At 51.9% G+C, this 26,192-nt stretch overlaps 1 protein-coding gene and 1 pseudogene across 5 annotated transcripts in view; both read right to left on the bottom strand.

Annotated features, from left to right (window-relative positions):
* Zmiz1 (zinc finger MIZ-type containing 1) overlaps positions 1–26,192 on the bottom strand; it is a 204,016-nt gene that overhangs the window by 60,987 nt on the left and 116,837 nt on the right. For 4 of the 5 annotated variants that reach the window (XM_026779819.1, XM_013346905.2, XM_013346904.2 and 1 more), the window contains exon 6: positions 25,534–25,639. In XM_026779819.1, coding sequence (XP_026635620.1) covers positions 25,534–25,639 — 106 coding nt within the window. Of the gene's footprint in view, positions 1–545; positions 973–25,533; positions 25,640–26,192 lie in introns of those variants that run through there. The other variant, XM_026779821.1, reaches the window with a different exon arrangement.
* On the bottom strand, positions 741–4,437 carry LOC106143813 (annotated as a pseudogene).

Here is a 26,192-nt window from a genome sequence, read left to right as displayed (position 1 = left end):
CGCTCCGCGCTGCCCGCTCCGAGGGCGCTCCGACTCCCGCGCTCCCGCTCGCTGCCGCCCGCCACCGCCGCCGCTGTCCGGCTACCGCACCGCACACATCAATTATTCATCGCCCGTCTCCAGCTTCCCGGGCGAAGCCAATCACAGGCGGAGGCTCCGCTAATGGGGCCGCCGCCGCCGAGGAAGCAGCCAGCCGCGCGCCCGGGCGAAAGCGACAGCCCTCCGGGGACGGGGATGGGGACCGGGGGCGCGCGGGGGGGCGGGGACGCACCGGGCGCGCAGGAGAAACTTCCCACGGCCCGCCGCGCTGCGCCGCGCTCCTGGACCCCGCAGGCGTGACCACCCAGCCTGCGTGCCGCCGCGTGGGGCCGGGGGCTCGGAGGAAGCCGGGCGCGCTGCGGCGGCGCGGGGTGGAGGGAGGAGGGGAGGGAGGAGGAGCGCGGGAGGACGATGAAAGGCGAGCGGCCTTGCCTTGGCGTCTCGGGGGAGCCCTCCCCGCCCCGCGAGCCTCGAGCCCGCATCCCCGCCCCGCAGCCCGCACTCACTCGCGTGCGCAGCCCGCCGGCCCAGCCACTTCACTGCGAGGGAACGCTAGTGACTGGGGATCCGAGGCAGCTCACATTTCAAACTTGGCAGGGGTGGTGCTGGTGCACGCCGCCGCCTGAGAGATCGCACGACCCGACGAGTGGCGCTCCAGCCTCCGGGCGGGGGCGGCGACCGGGCCCCTCTCACTCCCCCGCCTACGCAATTAATTGGAAGCAACACTTGTACGAGTGGGGCTTCTGGAGCGCTGTCGCCCGAGGGGGCCTCCGGGAAGGCGCTGGCGGTGGGTGACTACGGGTGCTTCTCGCCCCCGCCGGCGAATCTTCCCAAGTGGTCATGCTAATGAGGGTCCGCGGCGAGGCCCGGGTGGGGGAAGGGGCGGGGCGGGCTGGGGACGATCCAGTTGCAACCTGGGTTTAAAAGGTTTTCTGAACAGGTTAGTGGGGGTGGAGAAGGGCTGGTAGATTGGCAACTTACTCCCCCGACACAGGGGTCCCTATCGCCCCTGGGATTTCCCGAACGCGGGGCCCAAGGTAGGGTGAACTGGCGCATGTAAGCTCTGGTCTCCGACTTCGGGGAGTTCCTGTGCCGGGCAGCTGTAGGGAAGCCGGGGGCGGCTGCTGTGCACAGCCCCGCCCCCGCTCCCGAAGCAGCCGCCTTCCTGACACTGCATCCTGTGGTGGCCGCGGCCTCTTCCAGCCAGTCAGTAGCAAGGGTTTCTGGCTTTCCGCATCAGCTTGCCCTTCCCACTCCTCTGCCCCTTAGGCACCCCTGAAAGCCATTAGCTGCGTCGCCTAAAAAGATAAGCTCCCCTCCCTTCTTCGAGGGCTCTAACCACCTAGATCACTCGCTGGGGAGAAACTGTTTTATAGCCCCCCTTGGTCCCTCCCACTCGCAAGTGAAAGTTGTTTGAATGAGCTCCTAACTGCCCCAATTAGGAAAGTAGGAAAGGCCGGTCACTCACCCCCAAGAAAGACAGCCAAAAACGGCTTTTAAATTTTCTGCATCTGGACACCGATCTCGCCGGCATGGGGAATTGAAGCCCTTTGCCTTTGAGGGTCGTTCTTATGGCACAAGTCCCTTCAGTATGAGCTCTCGACTTGCCCCTAAACATTTCTGCTTGACTTGCTGCCTGCCACGGAAGTGGCAAGACAGATCACTTATCTAGATATCATGCTCTTGCTCCTTGTTTGACACAAGTCGTTAGCAGGCTCTAATCCCACCCACTGCCACTTGAAATATCACTTTCAGGATGGCATTTGGAAATGCAGTTGTCATAGGCTTTCTCTCCCAGGAGCTGGTTAAATAGATTAATTCCTACTTCATAACTGGCTTTCTTTTTGCACAAGGACCAGCTTCTGCAAGTGAGATTAATTGGCATCTCCTTACTGGAAGGGCCATCCTCAGGGCAGTGAGGGAATGGACTTCTCTCTGTTGTGCACATATTTCAGGTGGGGCTCACTCTCATCTCCTCCTGTGTTGAAATGGTTTCTTTGGGGAATATTCATTTACTCACTGGGATATGTACTGCGACTCCCCCTTTCACACAGCCCCAAGAGATTTGGGGCTCAAAGACTCTCCCTCCCATTGTTCTACTACTCAGCGTGGCCTACATTGCAGGAGCAAGCATGGAGACACACATCCCTAAGATTTACTTTCTTTCCGGTGTTAGGCTGACTTAGTCTTAATTAACCAGAATCCAAATACTAAAGCTCCTAAATAACCAGACCCCCTCCCCCCACTCCTCCTAAAGTTTTGTACAAGGTCAGTTTACAATTCTCAATAGATTCTTAGGGCCTTTTCAGCTGCCAAGGGCACACACATATGGCAGCAGAATGCACTAACTTTAGACAGATAACCTCAGGACAGGAGAGATGGCTCAGAGGTTAAAAGCTTTACAGTTCTTGCAGAGACCTGTGCTCTGTTCCCAGCACCCATGTGGCAGTCCACAAGCATCTCTAAGTCCAGTTTTAGGAGCATCGGAGCCCTCTTGTGGCCTCCGAGGGCACCAGGCACACAAGCGGAACAGACGAACAGGCAGGCAAAAACCACCCATACGTAATACATACATATATAAATGAACATAATATTTTAAAGAAAGATCATTTCTGTAGGTTGAGTGAGGATTCGGAACTGAGCAAAATTTACACCTTAGAGACAGGGATGTGGTGGTGGCAATCCTCTAGAAACTGTAACGACACAGTCCCGCCATTGTTTTGCCGCTAAGGTCCTATCTTCCAGATCTCCTAGGGAACCACTTCAAAAGCACCAGAGTGGGGCCCAGAGAAAACAATTAATATTGCAAGATTCAGGGTTTTCCAAGGTAACCCAAAAAGTAAATACTCTTCACTAGCATATTTACATAATTAAGAAAACAAATTGTTTTCAAGCACCCATTCATCAGTCCCAACTGGCCCTTTTCACTTGCTAATTTCTAGGCTCTCGGCTCCGGAATCAAGTCCCTCTCGGCCCTCTTAGTTAGCTCTTTTTAGGATTGCTGCTTAGAGTCTACAAAAATGCCGGCACTCCACACACTAAATTCTTTAGAAAGGCCTTCCCCAACTAGCTCCAAGTTCCAGCCAGCTCCACATCTCTAACTTCCAAAGATTTGCTTAAAAGCCTGGGGCCCACAGCCGCTGCTCCACCCAAGGCTTGCCTTGATAAGGATCTACAGCAAAGAGGCCGCAGACAAAGGCATCCCGCGACTCTACTCTCTGGCGCTCAGCAGCTCTCAGAGTGACCTCGGCAAGTCGCCCCTTCCCCCCCTCCCCCACGCCCCGGGGGGAATGACTTGGGAGGAAGAAGAAAGAAATAAAGAAAGAAAGGGCGAACTGTAGCCCCATGCTGTGGCTCCTTGATGAATGGCCGCCAGGCTCCGGAGGCCTGACACTGGATCAATAGCGGATGGCTTTTCTCGCGGGTGTCTGAACTCCTGCCGTGGGGCCTTAGTGAAGAGGAGCAGCCAATAAACACAGTGCTGGGGCCTGGCTGGCTGGCTGGCTCCGGAGAGGGGATGCTTTATCCTCTGCGTGCCTGTCAGGCAGAAGCCCACCTCTAAAGGACCCGGTAGAGAGGAGGGGTGGGAAGGGAGGTAATGAAGTCAGGATACCACTGACCCAGCTCATCGGTGAGGGGTGGGCCTCCTGGCATCAGTTCCAGTAACTAAGACACCTACCTGGGATGCAGGCCACTCCGGGATTAAAAGTGGTGCCAAGCTGGGTCACCCCCTCCACCCCCATATACAGCTTTTTTTTTTTTCTTCTAGTGGGAGGCCTAGAGACCCAAAGACCACTAGGGAGTTAAGAAGGCAGGCAGGCAGGAAGTCAGGCAGAAAGGTCTGGCACGAACAAGCCAAGCACCCAAGACCAGGGGAGGCAGAACTATGTTGCCATGATGTGGCCCAGATTCTGGGCACTGGGTTCTGAGCCCCAGAGATGGAGCAGATCTCTGACTCAGGCAGTTTGCGGATTCAGTGGGACTGAAAATCCTGATGACAGAGAGATGCCACTTTAGTGGGCTCGGACACTCTGTGGGAAGATATGGCGAACAGGCGAGCCCCAGGTATGTATACCTGGTCCTTGAGAAGCATGGAGAAGATCAAGGGGGGAGGGGCAGAAAGGAGCGCTGCTCTGAAGTCCCCATGCGCAGGGAATGAGTCACAGGACACCAGCCACACAGGCAGCTAAGTTGCCTGAGGATCAACCGACAGCATTTGGTGTGAGTCACCTTCTGGGCCCTGCCTCTAGAAACCACCACTTCTGGGGTTTCTGTCTCCTTTTGCATGGTCAGGACACAAAGGACACATCCTTGCGTGATACTGTTTTCTCTGCCACTCTCCCTCAGTCCTGGTAAATCCTTCCTAATCTTGGAGATGGAAGGTACAGGTAAGGTTTGGCTTGTGGCCAGTGCAGGTGTTGCTACAGGAGCCTAGAGGTTTGCCTACACCAGGGACACAGTGCAGGGTCACAAGGCTGGGTTCTCCTTTTATCCCCACTAACACCTGGCCATTCATTGAATGCTTGTTGGTTGCTGTGTAGGGTCTAGCACTTTTCTGAGCATTAACACACAGCATCCTTACTGTCCCTTTTGGCCAGGGGCTATGTGCCACACAGAAGGCAAAATAGGGAAAGAGAGGTCAGGCAAAGTTTGGAAAGTACCTAAGCCTTAACACATCCTCTACATGCTACACGTTATCCTGTCCGACACGGGATGCCTAGACTCAGCATTGTCGGTAGTGAGCAGAACTCCTGTAATGCTCCTAGAACACCACATGACACATGAAGAAACAACTTAATGCTTTGTTTCTTTTGAAATCCGTATATTTCACCTACTTGCTGTTGGCAGGGACAGCTCCATCAAAGATAGGATGGGAAGGAGACCTCATTACCCCCTCCTCCCATCATAGTGTCCCCTGCCCTTCCTGGAATCGCCCCCAGCATGGTTCCTCATCCCAGCCCCCAGGCAGCTTTTCTCAGAACCCTGCATTTGGCTTCTGCCCAAATCCTATAATCATTTCATTTTGAAAACAACACCAGCCCCTGCCCCTTACCTCCACTCAGCATGTACGAGAAACCCTACAATTTCCAGGTTATTGGAAATCCAGGAAAGCTGCCTTCATGGCTGGCAGTGGTGGGGGAGTAAGCTGGGGACTCATGAGCCGGCTCAGAATGACCCTTGTAGTCTTTGGGAACTGCCTCTTCCTGACCTGCTCAGCTGGTAAGGGGGACTAAAGTCAGGCTCTATACTTGTGAGGACCCCTCAGCAGGATTGATGCCAACGGAGAGAGCCTGATAAGCCAGGGTGGGAGCTGTCCCCAGGGCTGGAGTGGAAGCTGGAAGAGTCGCTGTCTTCCTGAGCTCAGGAGGCAGAGGTTTAAGAACCAAGCACTGGACAAGAGGGTTTGGCTTTCAGAATCTACTGGACAAATGGGTAAGAACACCCAAAAGCAGGTCTTAGTGAAGACAATATAAATTGAGAAGTCATGGTGGGTTGGTGAATTGTATGACTCCCCAAATGTTGATTAGCCCCAGAACATATGAAGGAAACCCTATTTAAAACAACCTTGGGCTGGGCGGTGGTGGCGCACGCCTTTAATCCCAGCACTCAGGAGGCAGAGACAGGCAGATCTCTGTGAGTTCAAAACCAGTCTGGCCTACAGAGTGAGTTCCAGGACAGGCTCCAAAGCTACAGAGAAACCCGTCTCGAAAAACAAAAACAAAAAAAATAAAGAACAGTCTTGGACTGGTGGGATGGCTCAGCCGTTAAAGGCTAGGCTCACAACCAAAAATATAAGAAACAGAGTCTTTGCTGAAGATCAAGTTAAGATGAGGTCATGAGTGTGGGCCCTAGTCCAGCACGACTGGTGTCCTTGAGAAAACAGGACATTTAGATACAATAGTCAGACGGGTGTCCCTTCTTCAGGGAGGAGTAGGCAGGCTTTGGAGACTGCAGCAGCTTCAAAGTCCTATCTGAGGCGTTTCTAGCAGCTTGGAGGGAGCCCAGGGCTGCCCCTTCCCTGGGCTGCCCCTTCATAGGCACCTGGCATGGCCCACACTTTGGTCTTGGGTCTCTGGTCCCCAGAAATATGAGACAATTGATGCACAGCATAATGGTACCTGCTCTGGGGCCTTTATTGGTGGCAACCCATGAACATAAGGTGAGTCTTTTGAAATCTAAGTCACAGCCCATCAGGACTCCAGAGGCTTCAGCTAAGTCAGTCCAGATTATGGCTCATGGTCGGGGTCTCAGCTCCCGTGGCCCGCCAGTCATTGCTTTGCTCTTGACCCACTTCCTCCTACTGCCTCTATTGACCCTGTGGCAGCCTCCAGACTCCCTTCCTGTTTCAGACACCGAAGTTTACCATCAGGACGCTGCCACCTCTTGCAGGTTCTCCCTTCACAGGAGTGCCTTCCTTAGCCTTGCTCTCCTACACTACAACCCTTCCTGCCTCATCCTGAGGGTTTTAATGCTGTCTCTCTGGCTGAAGGGCAAGCTTCGTCACCTGGGAATGCTGTCTGGTAGAAACTGTATTGACAGTTTCTAAAATTACAGTTTCTACAATATGCCCTACAAATCCTTAATAAATATTCTCCATATATAGGAGACCGAGAACAGCTGCCTGAATTAATGAGGGAGTGAAGAAATGAATGATGTACAGCCACTAATCCTAAGCTCCAGAGATCTGCATGTCCTGGCTACCTGTGTCTGCCTATCCAAGGACTAGGTAGCCAGCCAACTCTCTGGCAGAACACAAACTTATTTTCCAGGGAGGAAATCTGTTTGGACAGGAAGTTTAGGCTGGCTAACAAAGGGGCCGGGAAGTGGTGGGTGCATACCACATGAACCAGGCCTCTAATGAATCTTTTCCCGTTGATTTCTAGAGTTGCCGCTGAAGGGAGGGGGCACAGAGGCAGTTCACATGTTCATGCCTTGGCAATTGTAGGGGTTTTATTACTTCTCCCAAGACACAGCTCTGATGGAGGTTTCCAGATGGCTCCAGGCATGGACCCATGCAAGATCATTGGAGCTGGAAAAGCAATTTCCTTTCCTGTCTGAGCAGTCTGTGTGTCTGTCTGTGAGGTTCAGAGAGGTGCAGCGGCTGCTTTCCATCACACAGCAAATCGGAAGCCAGGGGACGTTCTTCAGCCCCAGCCCTGTGAAGAATGGGGACTTCCCGGGCATGGTGGTGATTGGCTGCCACCCAGATGTGTAAGTTGAGGGGGTTGGGAGGGAATGACACAGGAGCTCCTGTTCTGGTAGGTTTAGTTTCTGAAGGCCTTGCTTCTTGGGGGTACTAGAGAAGGGGAGAGCAGGGGTTGTACAGTGGGGGAGCATGCCCTGACATCTCAGTGTTCTGGGCAGAAGTTTCAGAACTCAGCAGGCCCATGAGGTTTGCCAGGAATCTATCCCCTGGTGCGGCTCCCACTCTCCTCCCTCTGTCCTGGTTGCCTGTTTGTTTTTTTTTCCCACAGTGGGTCAAATGAGCCAGCAGTGTCTTCTTCTCCCAAGTGTGGTCGTTCCCACCTGTCCCCCCACCTCCAGGGGCTTTGGACATGAGCAAACAAGCCACGCAGGAATGTCTGTCTGGGGAAACTCTGTAGCTGGCCGCCAGGGCAGGGCAAGGTGTGGGAGGCCCAGTGTTGAAATCAGGATCCTTGGAGCTGCACTCAGTTGAGTAGTACATGCCTTCCAGGGAGAAAGTTCTGTTGCCTGCTGGGAGACCAAGGGCAGGTGACCATCTTTCTCTGGGTCCTGGTTTCCTTTCACTAGCAGGGAAGTCAGCTGGTGTGGATTCTGTACCTCTCTTTCCCTAAGTACGGCTGGGTAAGCCCTAAGAGGCAGCAAGCCCATTGGGGTGACCTTGCTCAACTCCTAGGAAGGTGGCACTGGGCCCGGCAAGAGACCCAGTCACATCATTGAAGCCGCCGCTATTGTAAGAGACACACAATCTTCTTTGCCTCTCCATTTCTTGAAGCTTATTTATAAAGATCTAATTCTGTTAGACTAGGTACCCCATACAGGCAGGAGCTGTATCTGCTTTGTTCACTGGCACATCCCTGATGGTTTGTGCCTGGAACACAAAAGGTGCTTGACAAATGCTTATCGGATGACGAATGGAGAACCACTAACTTATTAGTTAGTGGTACTCTTTCAGTGTTACCTTTTATTGTCTATATCCCATAATTGTCCCCTAAATTATTATACATTATATATTATTTTAGGCTTAAAAGACAATCAACTTTTACTTTAGAATTACTTAAAATCCGAAGTAAAACTCCCAGCCCTCTCCCCTGCAAAAAGTGTTATATACCATATTCACAACCGGTAACTCGGGTATAAAGTATGAAACAACCTTTTATCACTGACTGACTGTCAGAGGCCTGGCATACTGGTGACCTAATACAGTTAGGTGACCCAAGAGTGAGGTGTGTCCACTGGACATGATGGAGGTTTACCATCTATCCCTCCTGATATAGCTCGCTTCCACCCCAGCAGACTTCTGGTCTCTAAACTGTGTTTTCTGCCTCTGGCCCCAGCTTCATGGTGAGACTCCTAAAAGGCAAAGCTGACCGTGTCGCTCATCTTGTCTAAACAGTGCCCTGGCTTCCTACAGTTGCCAGGACCAAGTCTAAGGTCCAGCTCCTGAGACTGGCATTCATAGCTTCAAATGATGTCTTCGGCTTGGAGGGCTTTTGTCTGGTACTTGCTATAGTGTTTGTGTGTATGGACCCTGGTTTGCCTACATTACTGGTGTTACTGGTTTTCCTACATACCAGTCAACATGCTGGGCAGCAGCTAGGTGCCAACATGGAGTTGGGAAGAATTGGCCATGCAGGAGTAGCAGGACAGGGGAGCCTCAACCCGTCCACCTAGTTCTGGGATGTTCCAAGGGTGGAAGAGCCAAGAGTCCCTGTCAGTAGCTTTGACTGTCCAAGAACCTCCATCTCTGGGCCACTGTGGTATGGGGGCACTATGATATAAGTGGTATCCCTCTAGAATGTTATGTGTTGACATCTGCTATCCAACAAGATTATGAAGAGGTGGGACCTTTGGGAGGCGAGGAGGTCATGATGGTTGCACCCTCAGGAAGACGATTTCCCTGATGAAGAGGCTTGGGGGAGCTGTCACTCCTCCTGCCAGGGAAGAATGCAGGAAGTAGGTGCCAGCAGATACCAAGGGCCATCCCCAGGCCCCTAGCTGCTGTTGTTTAGATCTTGGATTTCCCAGTCTCTGTGTTGTGTGCTGTAAACTTCTGTTGTCACCCAGGTTGAAGGGTGCTGTTAGAGCACTTTGCATACTGCCTGCTTTGTGCTTTAGTTAACTCAGCTGGGATGTGCAGAGTGGGATCCAAGCTATTGCTCCTGAATGGTCTGGAGCATAGAGAGCCCACACCCACCTTGGGTTTCAGACAGACCTGGGAGCATGGTGTGTAATTGAATTTGGCCTAATTAACTCATAGAGCTGAGGAACAACCATTACTGACAGAGCCCTGAGTGTCAGGGGTGACTAGACGTCAGGAGCCAAGAGAAAACACCAGATCCTGCAAGCTCCCACACCCTCAGAACCCTTAACTCCCCAGATGCTAGGAGCCCCAGAGCTAGGCACTGCTCCTGTCATACCAAAGAAGACCAAGGCTCTAAGAGACGCAGCTCTTCTGTCTGCCCGGGATGCCCTTCCTCACCCTCCTCTCAGGGGTAGCTTTGCTTTTTGGAGCTTTCCTCGGTCAGCCTTTCTAAGTTCTCATCTGTGAGGTGTTTTCACTGTCCTTTGTGGAAGCATCACTAGAGAGCTTGCTGTAGGGTGAAAGCGGTGCTCACCTCACACACACTGTTTGCTGTGTCCAGCACGGAGTCAGGCACACAAACCCGTAACATTGGAAGAGGCCCTGCTTCGAGGCCAAGAGCCAGGGGCTTCAGATATGAGCCCTCAGCTTGAAGTGAGGAAGAAGCTAGGATCAGGTTCAGGGTCCCACATTTGCAAAGAAAGAACTTCATGGCTTGAGCTTCAGTGTCGTCCCCCCCCCCCCCCCCGCTGTGGTTAAGTGGAAGAACAGGCTAGCAGAGCATCCAAAAGCAACTGGTGTACAGGAGTTCAGGACTGATGGGACTGAGTCAGCAGCCCGCTGGCCTAGATCAGGAGGCGGCATTCCCATTCACCGCAACCTCTCCGGCTATCCCCAGACTTCCAGGCACCCTCCTTCCTCCTTCAGGGACTCAGGTGTACCTGGATCTGAATTCTAGTCCTGCCATTTGCTAGTGTGTCGGGGAGGGGATGTCCAGCAAGCCACTCAGCTCCCTGAGTCCCAGGAGAGGATGAGTGTGTCATGTTTGCCAGGCATCTACAGCATGGTGACGATTCGTCAGTGCATAAGCAGGGCAGCCCCTATCTGAAGTGCCTGGCACCAGAATCATCTCAGATTTCTGGGTTTAGGGTGGAGTAAAATCAGCGTATATACATATTCTGGGAAGGGGAGCCAAGTCTACTACTAAATGAATTTCCAAATAACAGGCACCTTATGCAAATAGTCTGAAGGAAAATTTTAACAACATGGTGCACTTATTGTTAAAAGACAGGCTTATATAGACAAGGCTAACCTCAGGATATTGCTGAGGATGGCTCTGAATTTCTTCTTTTCCCACCTCTATTGTTGAGTGCTGGATGGCAGATGTGTGTCACCAAGACTCATTTTATCCAGTGTTGGGGTTCAAAGCCAGGGCTTTGGGCATTGTCAGTTCTCCACCAACCAAGCCACATCCCCAGCCCTGTACTGTTGATTGTGACATGTCTCATGGGATCGGGTGTGGAATTTTCCACCTACGAGTATTCAACAGCCAGGCATGGTGGTGTTGACCTGCAATTCCAGGACCTAGAGGGTGGTACCATGAAGAGTTCAAGACTAGCCTGGGCTATATGAGATCTCGTCTCAAAAAACTTCAAAAACAAACAACCCCCTCAAAACACTTGAGATTGTTAGCAGTGGCAGGGGGTGCCACAGTGACAGGCATTGTACAGTATCCGTTGGGCCCTACGAGGGTCAGGGATGCTGGGAAGACCATGTTCCACTCTTGGCTGGTCTCTTCTCAGATCAGATAGGCGTTGAGCCAGTGATCTCACGAACCCTCTGCTCTCAGACACTCATGTCCCAGAGTAACAGGAGCAGGAAGCCGAGAGCCAACACTTACACTCATTATGTCATCTCCAGCAACTCACTGCTGGAGGCCTGACCTACTTATTACCCAGGACTTCCTCTCTCACAAGGGATTCTTTTTAGTGGGTGGAGGACAGCGTCCTGTTTCGGCTCTGTCTCAGTCAGTGGCAAACAAAACACCTCTTATTCCTACGACATCCTGTTCTCTCTTCCAAAAAACAAAACAAACCAACCAACCAAACAAACAAAAATCCCACCCAGGAGGGAGGGATCATAGCTCCCTTTCTTGATATACCAGAGGAGGCACAGAGTGGTCACGCTGGTTTTCTAAAGTCACAGCAGCAAGGCTGAGGCTGTGTGCCAATGTAGAGTGAATGCTTAGTATGCTGGAGGGCCTAGGTCTGAACTTCAGCACCAGGAAACAAAGCCACAACTCAAAAGCAGGCAAGCACATGGCAAACCTCAGGCAGCAGCCGTTGCTATCTCCAGATGGACACTCCTTGTCCCATCCTTGTGACTCAAATCATTTAAGCCCAATGCCTGCACACTGGTCACTGAGAGCCAACCACGCTGGACTGGTCAGGACATGGCATTAGATAACAGATGGCTGATTGCAAGAGAAATATCCACTTCCGTGTAGGAGTTCTAGGAGGGCCGTGTGCATGGCACGCTGTGCTCACTGCACAAGGATGACCCCCTGCATGGGCTAGTGTTCTGGTCCCCAGCCCACTTCTGGACCTCCAGCTAAGACGTCATCTTTGGGTTACCTGCTTAGGTAGGTATAGGAGTCCTACATAGAGCTAACAGAGCCCTTCTCAACCAAGGGCAGAGCCTGGGACCATAAGCTTAAAATCAAACTGTGGTCCAATCTGGGCTCCAGTGCCCTGGGGCTCAGCATCCTACTTCCATATTCAAAGGGGGAGACTCTCTGCTCTTTTTATTTTCTCCATTTGGACACAAAAGTCAGACACAAGGTCCAGCCTCAGAAGTGGGCTATCTGACTCTTTTTCCGGGGATCACCTAGTTGTCTCTGTTGGCACAAGGGTACATAAGTGGTGCCTGGACATCCTCACCAAATTTCACAGCTGCTCATCGTCTTCCCCAGGACTACAACTGTACCAGTCTCCTGTCTCTTCAGGGAAGGTAGGTTGTCTGCCCTCTCTCCCAAACCTGTCTGCACAGCTATGCATCCTGGCCTCTGGGAGGGAGGGAGACACCTGGGGTACATCTGAAAGGGAGATCAGGACCATGAAGAAACAGGACTACTATATGCCAGCTACGTTACTTCTGTGGTTGAGGCATTCAGGAATGGGCAGAGCTAAATGGCAGCGGGCATCCTAGGGTTGTGCCTTAGAAAGAGGAACAAGATGCCACGGTGACTCCACGGTGGAACATAGCTGAGCCAGCAAGGCTAGGGCTGCAGAGAGCTGCGATCCCTGGGGGACAGGAAAAGACACGATGAGGAGAGTAGGAGAGAGGGAGCCGGGAGGAACAGGGGCAGAAAAGGCAATAGAGAATAAAAGAGGAAGGGGCATGGAAAGGAGGGAGAGAGGGAGGAAAGGGAGAGGTGGAGAATGCTCAGAAAGAAGCCGCGGGCCCCCAGGAAATGGAGCTTCCCTGGCAGCCCCAACATCAGAGCAGCACACCCTCGGAATGCAGTTGTCTAGTTCCGCCTTGATCTCGTCCCTCTCCAGCCCTGTGGCCCTGAGCACTGGACTTTACTCCTGTGAACCTCAGCTGCCTCATCCAGCAAAGGAAAGCACTCCATCACGAGCTGCTACGGTAGTGGGTAGTGCGGCAGAGGGCTGTGCTTCCCCACCCCCACACGGTCTCGTTCTCTGGCTCCAACCTTGTACAGTCAGCTTCTTGCTGGATGGCCAGCAGGAGCTTCTGACATGCCCCCTACGCTATCCTATCTGGGCCATGTGACTCTTCTGACATTGTAATCCTGCTAAGCATGTCCCTGCCTGGTCCCAGCGTGTGAGCTCTTTGAAGGTGCAGACGATCTCGGGGCACACAAGTGCTTATGTTGCAGGGGTGAATTCGGCTTATTTTCAATAGGCCGCGAGTTTCTGCTGACTATAATTACGAGGCAGTTCGAAAGGCAGGCTCCTAGTAATTCCTGTTTCCTGCTAGAGACAATAGTGTCTCTTCATTCCAAACAGGTGAGACTGGGTCCTCCAGAATTCCCTGCAAGGAGTCCAGCCCCTGGGCAGTGTTCCCCAGCTGGCCAGCCTCAACAAGCCTCCATGTTCCAAGGAAGGTAATGAGGCATCTGGTAATGATAAGCCATTGGCCAGAGCTCTCCGGTTCTTACAGCAAAGGCAAATGACAAAGCCAAGGTGGGCCTGCTTCCTCCCAGCCACCTGCCTGGCTACCACCCTGTCCCCAGAGAGGGAATTATCACTATGCAGAGCTTCCACTGCAAAAACACAAACACCTGGTTGCCTGGGCAGCACCTTGCCAGGGTGACAGGATCCAGATGGTCCCTCGAGAGATAGCAGGGTTGCCACGGAAACAGAAGTGCTGCTGCTCTAGCTGAGAGACCTGGATTCTAGACGCACTGGACCTCAAGCTGAGAGAATTGAAATGATTTTCATAAGGCTATGCCAGGAGGTTTCCAACCTGGACCACAGAGCAAAACTTTATAAATGGTCAGCATTCTGGTGTCCAGTGTGTTGGGAGATGCCACCTCCTGTGGCATCCTTTGTCCCTAAAGTATAGGACTGTAGAATGAGGCAGGGATCAGGTGTCAGGGCTAGCCTGACCCTAGGTTGTCCCCACTTCGGTTTCTCATCCTGAGTTGCAGCTATTTGATGAGCATTCCTGGCCCAGAAGTCAGGGACCCAAGGAAGGTCACTGGGAAGTAACCAAAGAAAGGCTAGGGCCCCCAGACCAGCATCCAGGTTCCAGTACCTAGCCTTTGAGCCACACTCTGTGCACTCGCACTTGGGCAGTTCAACTGGACGAGAAGACCAAGTGCACTTCCTCCTTGGCAGTGACTGGTCCCAGGGAGGGAGGGCGAAGAGGTGGGGCCAGGAACAGGAGAGATAACAATGTGCCTGGAGTCAGCAGGCCAAGGCCACACCCTCTTCTTCGCTGGCTTCTTCCTCTTGCTCTTTCTCTAAAAGGGGCCCTCTGTGCTGAGCCCCAGCCCCAGCCCTTCCACCATCCCCTGCCTTGTTATCAGCCTGTCAGTTTCCTGAGTCCCTGCAGCAGGCTGGGTGACTGCAAGGAGCAGCCCGAAGGTTGATAAAACACCCAGCTGAGCACCAGACTTCTCAATAAATGTTCTTCTCCCTCTTTCCAATCCTGAGTTCTTAGAACGCTGCTGGGAACACCTGTTGAGACAGAGTTCTTGCCTAGAGCACAGACCGGGCACTGCTGGCCCCATCCTGCCTTCCTCTGTCAGCTCTCTACTCTGCAACTTGCTCCCTCCCAAGCTGGGCTCGGCCTTTCTTCATGAGGGGAGGAGATACATACTAACTCCATGGAGACAACAGACCAGGCTTCTGGACTTGGGAGTCACAGAAGTCCCCACTCCTGTGCCTAGTAGTTGGCCTTCCCCCCCACCCCCCACCCAAATGGGTTCAGCTAGCATGTTCCTTGCTTGCAACTGATGCAAACAGATCCCTTGCTCTTCAGACCCTAGTTTTTTGGCTTCCCCTAGGGATGCTAGGTATCCCAGGAGACTGGGTGTCAGTGCGTTGGGTAAAATTGCCAACACACAGGCATCGCCAGGCACCAGGCTCTGTTTTAAGTTTGAATTGTTGGCACTGTTGAGAGTCCCTCTTCTCAGATACACAAAAAGGTTGGTAACTTTGTCAAGATGACACAGCTGGCAAGTAGGGGGCTAGGTGGCATTGAAGGCAGGCAGCCTGCTTCTGAGCCTGCATGTTTAACTGCTGCTCTTCTCTGGGAACTATCAATGGTTGCTGGAAAGAGTTCTTGATGTCAGCTGGGGCCAGCCCAGTCTCTCTGCTCCTCACCATGAGTACTGAATGACTCCAAAGATGGAGAGGTGTTTAACCTACAGCAGAGACAAATCCCTATCCCATATCTAATACTGCCATAAGCAAGAAATTCAGGCCACCTGGATAGCTCGAGTCACTAACATTTTTATTATTCACTTATTTTGTGTAGGCTAGGCTGGTCTTGAACTTGGCATTCCCCCAGCTGGCCTGTACTCTTTGTTTTTGACATTTATTGTATTTTTATGTGCATATGTGAGGCTATGTGCATACATGCCACGACATGAATGTTGAGGTCAGAGGACATCTTGCAGCAATTTGTTTTTTTTTTCCCATCTACCAGGGACGGTACTCAGGTTGTCAGGCTTAGTGACAAGCACCTTTACTTGTTCATCCATCTTGTCATACCACCACTGTTTGTTCCCTCTCCTTCTCCCCCTCCTGCCGTGTGTGTGTGTGTGTGTGTGTGTGTGTGTGTGTGTGTGTCTGTCTGTCTGTCTGTCTGTCTGTCTCTCCTGGGCTTCACTATTTAACCCCAATGGCTTGAAAATCTCTATGTAGACCAAGCTGGTATCAAACTCAGAGATTTACTTGCTTCTTTCTCCTGAGTAGTGGATTACAGTTTGTTTTGTTTCTTTGAGACAGGGTCTTATTATGTAGTTCTGGCTGTACTGGAACTTACTTTGTAGACCAGGCTGCCTCGAACTCATAGAGATCCACCTACCTCTGCCTTCTGAGTGCTGGGATTAAAGGTGTACGCCACTAAGACAGGCAGGCTGTTTTATTTGTTTGCTTAGTTTTTTAAACTTCAGTGTGGATGTGGTTTCTGTGTATGATATGGGTACATATCTGTATGTACAGGTTCATGTGTGAGCAAGCATGCATGCTACCGTATGCATCAATTGAAAAGTCAATCTTTGCCTTTCACTGGAATCCCACAAGTTTCCAGGGATTCTCTCTTCTTGGCCTCCCATCTTACTACAGGAACACTGGGATTATAGACAGATGTTACTACACTCATCTGTATGTGGTTCTAGGAATTAGATTAGGACTCAGTTTCTCAGTGCTTTCCTAGCAAGTGCTTGACCCACTGCCATCTCCCTAGTGTTTGAGACGGGGTCTCCTGAAACTCAGGCTGGCCTTGAAGCTGACCCTCCTGCTTCTCCCACACGCTGGAATAACAGGAATGCACCGCCACACCCAGCAGATATTCTCGCTTGAATCACAACTCTGACTCACAATAGTTGACCTTTCTAAACTTCAGCCTGTTCCCCTACACCAGGCAACGGACGGGTGAGGCTGGGATCGTGGCAGGGGATGAGTGACGGCTGCCCCCCTGATCTAAGGCTTGCTGAATTATGACTGAAAGGGGATATAAAGCAGATTTTCGCCTAATCCACATGCCCTTTCCTAACCTGCCCTGGCTGTAAATCTAAACAGGCAAGAGAGATAATAACTGCTTATTCTTGTCTGTTTCTCCCAGAAGGTATTTACAAGGCTGCGGACTTGCAACACTTGCTAAGAAAGTTTCCAAACCAACTTGCCCACTTCCTGCCAAGTCCTGGATCTACTTCACCTTCCTGTCCTGCAATCTCTAAGAAATCCCCCTCTTGGTGAGAATGCTAAGCCCATCTTAAGGACCCCCTTACTTGCTCTTTTTCTTTTAATGGTTGTGGATGGCTTTACTATACCATGCCTCCTTGAGCTACCCTGGGGCATCAGAGGGAATTGTTCCTTTGGCAGGACCTCTGTGCTGAGGGCACCTTTGTGTTAGGAAGCTGAATGCTGGCATAGAAAGAAGTCACCTGAATGGTGACAGTGCTTTTGGTCCTTCATCTCCAGAGTGGTTTTCTAGCTACTCAGTTCCCTTGCAGCCTACAGAGAAGCAAAGATGGCCAGGCCAGAGCTTTGGCCCCACTTCTCTCCCTGCTACTTGTAGAACCTCCGTTTGGGATTCCGAGAGCAGAACCTGAAGACTGGTGTAAATCTGTGGAGGGTGTGGCATCCCTGTCACCTCTCACCCACAGAACAGGAGCGTTCATTTATTTCAAACTGCAAGCGCTTGGGCTGGCTCTCTGTCCCTGTTCTCTGTGTGTTCTCTCTCTCTCTCTCTCTCTCTCTCTCTCTCTCTCTCTCTCTCTCTCTCTGTGTTTCTGTCTCTGTCTCTGTCTTTCTCTCTCTCTCTCTCTGCCCCTGCAGCCCGTGCTTAGAGTGGACTGGCACCAGAGCCCCATAATTTTTTTCCTGTTTGATATTTTTTTGCATGTGTGTGCTGAAAATCACCCAGCATCCACTACCTCTTTCTTTCTTTTGCAACCATTTCGTGGTGCAGATGTGTTAGAATGCAGGAGAACTCGAGGCTGGGTGGAATCAACGTCCAGTAAAATGCCATCATCCACAGGACATGACCCACAGGATGTCTTATATGGTTCCAAGTTCCCATGAGAGATCTAGTGTTCAACCAAGCCTCAGGAGTGGCTTTCACTGTTATCCCAGTTTCTGAGTGTGGCAAGGGCGGCTAGTCCACTGTGGGTAGTGATAAAAAGTTTTTAGGTAGTAAATATAGTTATTTTTTACACTCCTCATGTAAGAGTCAAAGAATAGGGCAAAACTCATCAAGACAATCATAATCTGACTAGACTGGCATCTGTCCAGGTGGTGAGAGGGGGGTACAGAGGACTTCTGCATGCAAAGCTTTCATGGTAGGCACTGAGAAGGCCTTATTTGCTCCCTGCTAGACTGCACACAGTGACCTGGCAAGTGGTTTGGCCCCCAGGCGGCGCTACCTGCCTGTTGGAAGTTGATCCACCCTATCCCTCAACCCCAGAGAGCCTTCCACTAATGACAGCCGGCTGGGGGCGGGGGGGGGACGGGGGACAATGGATAAAGTCCTTCTTCCCCTGTGGCTCCTAGCAGGTGAGGGCGAGGGGCGAGTTCTCCTGCCTAACAGAATTCCAGCCAGGCTGAGCCCTAGGAGTGCACAGCAGTTACCGTGTTTAACAGCCATACTTCATGAGGTCTCTCTTCCTACCTGTGCTCCTATTTCTCCATCATGCTTTCTGGGACCCTTCTCCTGAAGAGAAGTACAGTGAACTTATCATTGCAAGATCTGCATTTGGGGGAACCCATGTCAAGCAGCTCTCTCAGCAGGAAGCCTTTAGAAGCCTGGCCTCCCCTACCACAGGCATCCTGGATCCCTACTCCTCGACACACAGACCCCAGTGCTTGGATTCTTAGCTGAAAGAGCTTTGCATCTCCTGGTAGGATTACAGCCACCAGACACCTCCTACTGTGGGTGGATGCCCGCCTCTCTTCCCTAGCCCCTTTGGCCTCTCAGTTTGGATGGGTCTGGAAAGTAGACACCTGGCTGAGCCTCAGGCAGCCTTGGCCTTGCACAAGTCTCTGTTGCAGGGTGGGGAGGCAATGAGCTAATTCTTCAGAGAGGCAGAAAGAATGGCCTCCTGACAAGAAGAGACCTGTCCCCTAGGGCTCTTGGGGCACCCATGCGGGTTGTCTGTAGAGGGAAACAGCTGAGCCATCCAGAAGCTGGTCCTGTTCTTACCACCACCCCTAACAACTCCAATGAGCTCAGAAGAAACTCATGAGAACCATGAGAAATAAGGGGAAGGGTCACACACCCGCCTCCCTTGGAGTAGATGTTTTTTTCGTAAGTTTATATTTTGGGACAGTGCTTATTTTGTGGGCCTAATGTACGCACAGGCAACTTGTGTTCCTGGCAGGTTATGTGTGTGTGTGTTTCTTAACAAACAAATACAATCTGCTCAGTCCATATAATGCTACATGTACATGTGTTTTTAGGACTGACCATTTAGTATTGGACAACCAGTTTGTGTGTTCTTCCTCAGTGAAGCTGGTTGTTGTTCTTCAGACCTGATGATGTCCTAGGCATTCCCACACAGCCCTTGTTTTTAGTGACCACTGTGGCCATGGAGGACCTCAGCCCTTTCCCTGAGTGGGATGCTCTTCCCATATCTGCCTGCTTTCTGACGAGACTCTGACCCTTCTCCAGTGTGAGCTTTATTTAATACCCTGGGGACCACCCTCCTGCCCTCCCCCCAATCCCTTAGCCTGGGAATGCTGGTTTCCTCCCACTGTCCCTCTTTTCTGAAGAGCAGAACAAGGTCACCAGATCCCAGGCCACATCCCCCAGGGAGCTGGGAGTGGGGGGAACCAGGGCCATTGTCCCAGGACAACCTGTCTTCCTGGGTCATTTACGGTCATTAAGAAGGAGGGATAGCTCCCTGGAGCCCAAATGTGACCCTCCTACAAGTAAATTCTGTCATTATCATTGGAAACTATGGGGCTGGAGTCTGTCTGGTCTGCTCAGTCTCAGTTTCCTCCTCTGTAAATGGGTGTGCCCCAGTGACCTCTCCCATTGCACTGAGCACATAGGTTTTGGCCACTATACACATCTAATGGTTAGTCAGTTCCCACAGGCTGGCAATACAATCCAGAGTCATTTCCAAAAGAACCTGTCCTGGGACATGCAGAAGGTCCTGCAGGAGGAAGGAAGCCAAGTCCTCCCCCACACCCCATCTCTGTGCAGAGAGTCCACGTGGGGATGGTGTTCATAAGGAAGTCTGTCCCTGGCCTTGAGAAGGTGCCCTAAGCTGCCAGGCGGCTGGTGTTTCAAGGACAAGGCCTTGCCTTCCTGCTATCTCTGGGGGAGCTGGCAGCTGTTAACAAATCCCCTGCAATTTGCACCCACCAATCCTGCTTGCTCACTGGGCGGCCGCAAGCCGTTTTTCACGCGGAGCTGCACACAGCTTTGTCTTAGAGAGACAGCTCTGGCGGGTGTCCCTGAATGGGGCCATTTGTCCTCCATGCTAAAGGGAAGGCGGCTGAATGCTCTGTTGGGAGTGGGGGGGGGCAGGGGCAGAGAGGGTGGAGAAAGGCTATGGGGGAAGGCAGAAGCCACGACACTATGAGAAACCAGGCACGCTGCCCACCATGGAGGTGTCGCAGAGCCACCATACAGTCAAATGGGTGCAATGCTTCTCTTCCAAGACGGGAGGACACTGGTTGTGATCTGCCTTCCCTGGCGGTAGAAGCCCTGACTGGCTTTGGACACCTCTGGTCCATCCCAGTCCCATGACAAATGAACTACAGAGCTGCCACACGTGCTGCTGTAGAAGGCCCCGTTTTAGCCTCTCCCCCTCCCTGGATAGAGAGCTCTCCTAAGACCTCCTTCACAGATCACAGGCAGAGAGAGGCAAGGCACGTCTCAATGCCTCTACTATGACTAGCTGACACCCCCTTTGGAAGTCATGGGCATGTCACACACCAGGGAAACAAAGCAGACATATATTTGGGAACTTAAAAGTCAGCAAACTACATGGTTTCCATTCTTGAAAGGGCTTGGGCAGCTGCGCTGGAAGGTGTGAGGTCAGACATAGGCAGGAGGTTGGGCACAGCACTTGTTCCCAAGGGGGATCTCATTAGACCATATCCATCTTGGGAATGCAGACCTACAGTTCCCATCCAAAGGAAGCAAGACATCTGTGTGATGGTGCTACCCCACACAGAGCAAATGCAGGCAGCTAACAGGCTTTTCCTAAAGCCACCCAGCAGTTCTGTGTCACAGCCAGTCGTGGGCAGCCTGGCTGTGTTCTCTGATTGACCAACACCCTCTGCCTGTCCCTAGGAAAGGTTATCTCTTTCCACTTCAATCACTCTTCTACCTCTACGGTCCCTTTCTCCAAAAGTCTGCTGGTGCCTGCCAGAGTAGCCCTGGGTTTCCTTGATGCCTACCACACTAGCTAGGCTCCCCACTTCCATTTTGCTAACATCCAGAAGAACTCACAGCCTTGGCTATGTCAGGGAAAGAGAAGCATGGCAAGAAAAGCAGCAGGCATCCCCACCCCTGTTCCAGCTCCATTGTGTATCCTCCTTTCCTTGGGTCCTTACCTTCTGGACTCTGACATTCTCTAGTCTGATATTCCAACATGCGCTGGCTGCTCAGAGGGTCAGCTGAGGCTACCTACAACTAGTCAAGCACGAACACCAGCAGAAGTATGCAGAGGACTCTTGGGGACCTTGAACATGGCAACTGCCTGATACTCGTACCCATGGAACCAGAAGGCTGAACCACTCAGTGCAGAAGAGGCTGACACGTGGTGGTGGAGGGGGTTGGTGGGCATTGCTACAGGTTTGGAGGGGAGTCTGGGGGTGTCAGGTGCTGGGCAGGTGACCTTCTACGCTAGGAAAGGGTAGGGGTGTGTGGGGGTGCAGCTGGCTCCTCAGGAGCCTCAAGATGAGGATGCTGAGTGCATGTGCGCACGCGTGCTCCTGCTCCGGTGTGCGCAGAGGCTAAAGGCTGCAGCAGAACAAAGAGCTGGGGGCTGGGCATCAGAGGGCCCCACGTGGAGGCGGCTGCCTGGGCGGCTTGCTGTAGTGTCTGGGCTCTGCTCACGCTCTGCATTCCATCTCTGTCTCTCTCTCGTGCCATACAGTGCTGCCCTCAGGCCCGAGCCTGCTCATAGCTACCACCCTGCTCACAGCCACAACCATGCGCACAGCCCAGCACTCTTGATAAAGCATCTCTGCTTGCAGCATGATCTCATTCCATGGCCTTCTCGGGCCCCAGCCTGGCCTCCTGACAGGAGAGACAGACGGCAGAGGGGTGGGAGAGGGGTGGGAGAGGCGCCCACAGATGCAGCCAGTCGCCGCACGCGCATGCACACACACACACACTGCTCAGCTATTCACAGTCACACAGTCACAGCCATGCACCACCCCCAGAGCCCACACGCAGCTGTGCGCACCCATAGGTCTACATGCGCCGAGACCCCCTCCACATACACACTATAAACAGAAAGACTCATCAGATACATACATGTCAACACACTCCAGACAACCTAGGCATGAGCATACAAGCAGATGGTAATGCAAACACACAGACCTACACACATACAATGTACACATGCATGACATACAACCAGAGAAAGAGATGCATACCATGCACACACCCACACATCGAGAAATACCTGGCATAAATACACACGGAGATGGCCTTGAACACACTCGCAGCACCACACACACACACACACACACACACACACACACACAGAATGCATACATGCATGATACACAGTCACACACCAAACATAACAAAGACACACATGCAAGCACAGCCACACACATGTATAGCCACATGTACCAATTGTGGGGACAAGGTCTGAGATGCAAAGAAACCAGAAAGGCACAGAAAGTCAAGGAGGCTAGGTATGGTCAAGAACTGGAAGGAAGGGACAGACAGCAGAGGCCTTTGGGGATGAAGGACAGAGACACTGTACAGGCTAGCTAGACAGACTGGAGCCCACGCAAATGGGGAAGACAGTGGAGGGGAGAGCGGTTGGGGTGCCATAGACTGAGCACAGAGTGCCATGACCAAGACCTCTAGGGAGGCTTGGAGAGCTACAAGCATCTGAAGGGAAGGTAACATTCGATAATAGTATCGGGAAAGGGGTGCCTTGGAGGCAGAAGGAAGAGGTCAGAAGGTGCACTAGGGACAGACACATGGAGAAGGATGCTGCATCTACTGGTGTCTATGATGCTGGATACCAGCTGGGTCTCTTTCTTAGTCCTTACTGAAGGAGCCTTTTGAGTTCCCAGAGGCCGCTATGAAGCAGGTAGGCAAACCTCTGACCACCGTTCTGATGCAGGCAAGGTGGCTGAGAGACCCAGCCTGTGCCCAGGAAGTACTTCATCCCTTGAAAGCAACCAGTTGTTGAGGCCTCCAAGACTGGCCTCTACCCTCCCAAGCAGGGAATGCCCTTCCTTCTTGGGGGCACACCTTGGAAAGACAGTGAGTTAGGGCTGTTGGTTCTGACAAGACTGTATCCCAACAAGAGACTCCACTTCTTCCAAGCCACAGATTGCTGCATTACCAGCTGCCAAAGGAGTACATAGACCCCTTGCCTTAGGCCCAGGCACGGGAAGGGGCACTGTGAACTGTGACCTTGTACTGCTGGTATGCAGATGGAGAGAACAAATCCCTGCTCAGAAGTGATGACGTACCACTCAAAAAGTACAGCATCCTGCTGGAGAGACCTGTGCCAAGTGAAAAACTGCTTGGACCCTAGATGAGAACAAAGGCCTCCTGGTCAGCTGTGATAGAGTAGGCAAGGCCCTCAGAGGAGGCTGGAGTCCTCCAACAGACCATGAGCTTTGTGACAGCTGACAAGCCATACGACCTCTCTGAACAGTGTCCCCGTCCACAAATGCAGATAATATTCTGTCTAACGGGGCTAAGGTTTGCAACACACCACAGAGGACTGCATGAGCTATCAGAAGGGTTTAAGCAATCCAGAGGACAGATTTACAAGGCCTGAGGCCTCTCCCTACACTAAGGAGTAGCTCTGGCTTCCAGAGAAGCCCATTCTCCCTTGACCTTTCTCCTTTTCCCTCTTTCTTGATTTTGCCTGATTTTATTTATTTACTTATTTTCACGAGTGAGATGGAACCCAGGGTCTCATGCATGATCAAGTGTGCTGGTGAGTTTTCTGTCAACTTGACACAGCTGGGGTCATCTGGAAAGAGAGAACTTCACTTGGGAAAATGCCTCCATCAGACTGGCACGTAGACAAAGTCTGTGGGACATTTTCTTGACTAATGTTTTACGAGGAAGGTCCAGCTTACGGGAGGAGGTGCCATCCCCAGGCTGATGGTCCTGGATTGTACAAACAAACTGAGCAAGCCACGAGGAGCAAGCCAATGAGCAGCATCACTCCACGGCCTTTCCTTCAGGTCCTGTTTCCAGGTTCCTGCCTTGAGTTCTAGCCCTGATTTTCCTTCCAGATCGGAGAGGGCTATCTGGAAGTAGAAATAAACCCTTTACCCTCCAAGAGGCGTTTGATCACGGTGATTTATCAGAACAACAGAAAGCCACGACACCAGGCACGCACTCTACAACTATGTCATGCCCCAGTGGTCTCCCCAGAGATCTGTTGCTGGCCCCTGTGTCCACACTGATCCCTGCCCAGTGCAATTTGTTCCCTGTGCTAGCTGAAAAGGCTGTCACAGACTTGAGATTCTAGCCATGTTCCCATTACTCTCAGGATAGAGAACACAACTTTTAAGACAGGGCCTACAGGACTCAGTTGCACCGACTCCACCAGCCTCTCTCTGAGAACCACCATCCTCGTTTTAATCCTGACACAAAGTCCTGTTCCCCTGCCACTCAAGGACCTTTGCACAGAATGTCCCTTTCACCCATGAAAGTGTTTGTTCCTGGTTTTGTCACATATTCAACTCTTTCTCAATTTGGGGAAGCTTTCCTTGACCCAGCATAGTCTGCAGTTCCCAATCTCCTCCATAGTCCTTAGCACAGCTTGAACCTACAGACGCTCTAATGTGTATGTACATCCACATGCGCACACGCGTGCATCCCCCCACATTATAGTCATTTAGCCACTCATTCTGAATCAATAAAGAAGGTTACATCATTCTGACACTACACTAGGTGCTTTACGTGTCTCTAGAACTTACCATGACCCCTGTAATACAAGTCTCAATATCATTCCTGCCTTCCCAAGAGATCAAACTTAGGTCTAGAGATCATATACTCAGCAAGGGCAGACAAGATAGTCAGTTGTCTGCGTTGTTCAGAATCCGAATGTACCTGCTCTAAGCACATTCATGAGGCTGGCAGCAGATGCAAAATGGATCTTAGAGAAAAAAAAATCGAGACGGGGTTCATCTTTTTTCTTTTTTCTTTTGTTGTTGTTTAAGTTGTCCCCAAATTCCAGTAACCATGATGTGTTCCCCCAAGATAGAACAAACGTCAGCACCTTCCCTGGCCTCTGTAAACGAAGGGCTGAGAATCTGTGCGCTGTGACCAAGTCCCAATAGACAATGTTTTGCACAAAAGGTTTTTTAGAAAAGCTAGATTGACAGGTTTATTTTTGTTTGCTTTACAGGGTTTTGAATGAACGAGTGAGTGAGTGCGTATGAATGGTGTGTAAGGGTCACGATGCATGTTTACTCTGCAGTACAGACCTGGCTGTACATAGCTCTGTGAGCAGGAAAACCTCTTCTGCTTCTCCGAGGCTCAGTTTCCTCTCTGGTGCAATTGGACAGATAACATAAGATCTATGCCAAGCACTCACTGCAGCGACTGAATGAGAAGATGCCTGGCTGACCTTCAACACAGTGCCTATGTTAGGGTGTAGGGTATCTGGGAGCCTCTGGTAGCTCTGGGTTGCCCCTGTGCTGGGAGACACAGAGAACGGAGCCCCAGCTGTAGGCCCTAGAGCTGATGGTTCAGCCGTTCATCCTAGACCGCCTTCAGACTAGCTGAGGCTCTCTCCACCTAGGGTCCCACCTGCGGAGCCCCAGATAGGTACTCACCAGCAGACTTGGGGGTGAACTTGTCTCGATTTGCAGCACACACGGCCAAAAGTCTGTAGCCCAGGTCCAGGTCAAACCCCTGTTGGGCAGCCACACGGCTGACAACCTGACGGCAGGAAAGGAAACAATCTAGGGTGAGTTGCCAGTTCATTGGAGCTCTGAGCCCAGGTAGTGATACTTGCCTACTACACAATAAAGCAGGTGAAGCAGTCAGGCTATGACAGGGGCACAAGGCCAGGGGAAGCTAGGATTCTAGTAAGGTCTCTGTCAATGGCGTGGGTGACCACCTTCTAACTAGCCACTGGCTGGAGAGGTCATATCACCTTTGCTAAACTGGCCCCAGCAAGGTGCTCTGCATAACCCCAGGGCTCCTCAACTTAATCTTGTGAGTTTCAGGCCAAGGGTGCTTCTTTCCCTTCAGCCCTCCCCCACCATGCTTGAGCTTCTGCTCCTACCTCTGCTGATGCTCACTGTCTCTGCTGTTCCCAGGCATCAGCTCATCCAGGGGGTTTCCTGGAGATGTCCTACATCCCCCATCAACAGCCATGCCCTGAGAAGCAGGGACTTGGGATCTACGGCTCTTTCCATAGTTTATAGGCAGAGTTGCCTGGCATATGTCAAGGGCTCCTGGACCAAGCAGATGATCTAGTTGGCTATCA

This window comes from Microtus ochrogaster, chromosome 6 (genome assembly GCF_000317375.1).
Source record: "Microtus ochrogaster isolate Prairie Vole_2 chromosome 6, MicOch1.0, whole genome shotgun sequence".
Lineage (NCBI taxonomy): Eukaryota > Metazoa > Chordata > Mammalia > Rodentia > Cricetidae > Microtus > Microtus ochrogaster.
The sequence above is the reverse complement of the archived record's forward strand: the minus strand, read 5'-3'. Positions and strand labels throughout refer to the sequence as shown.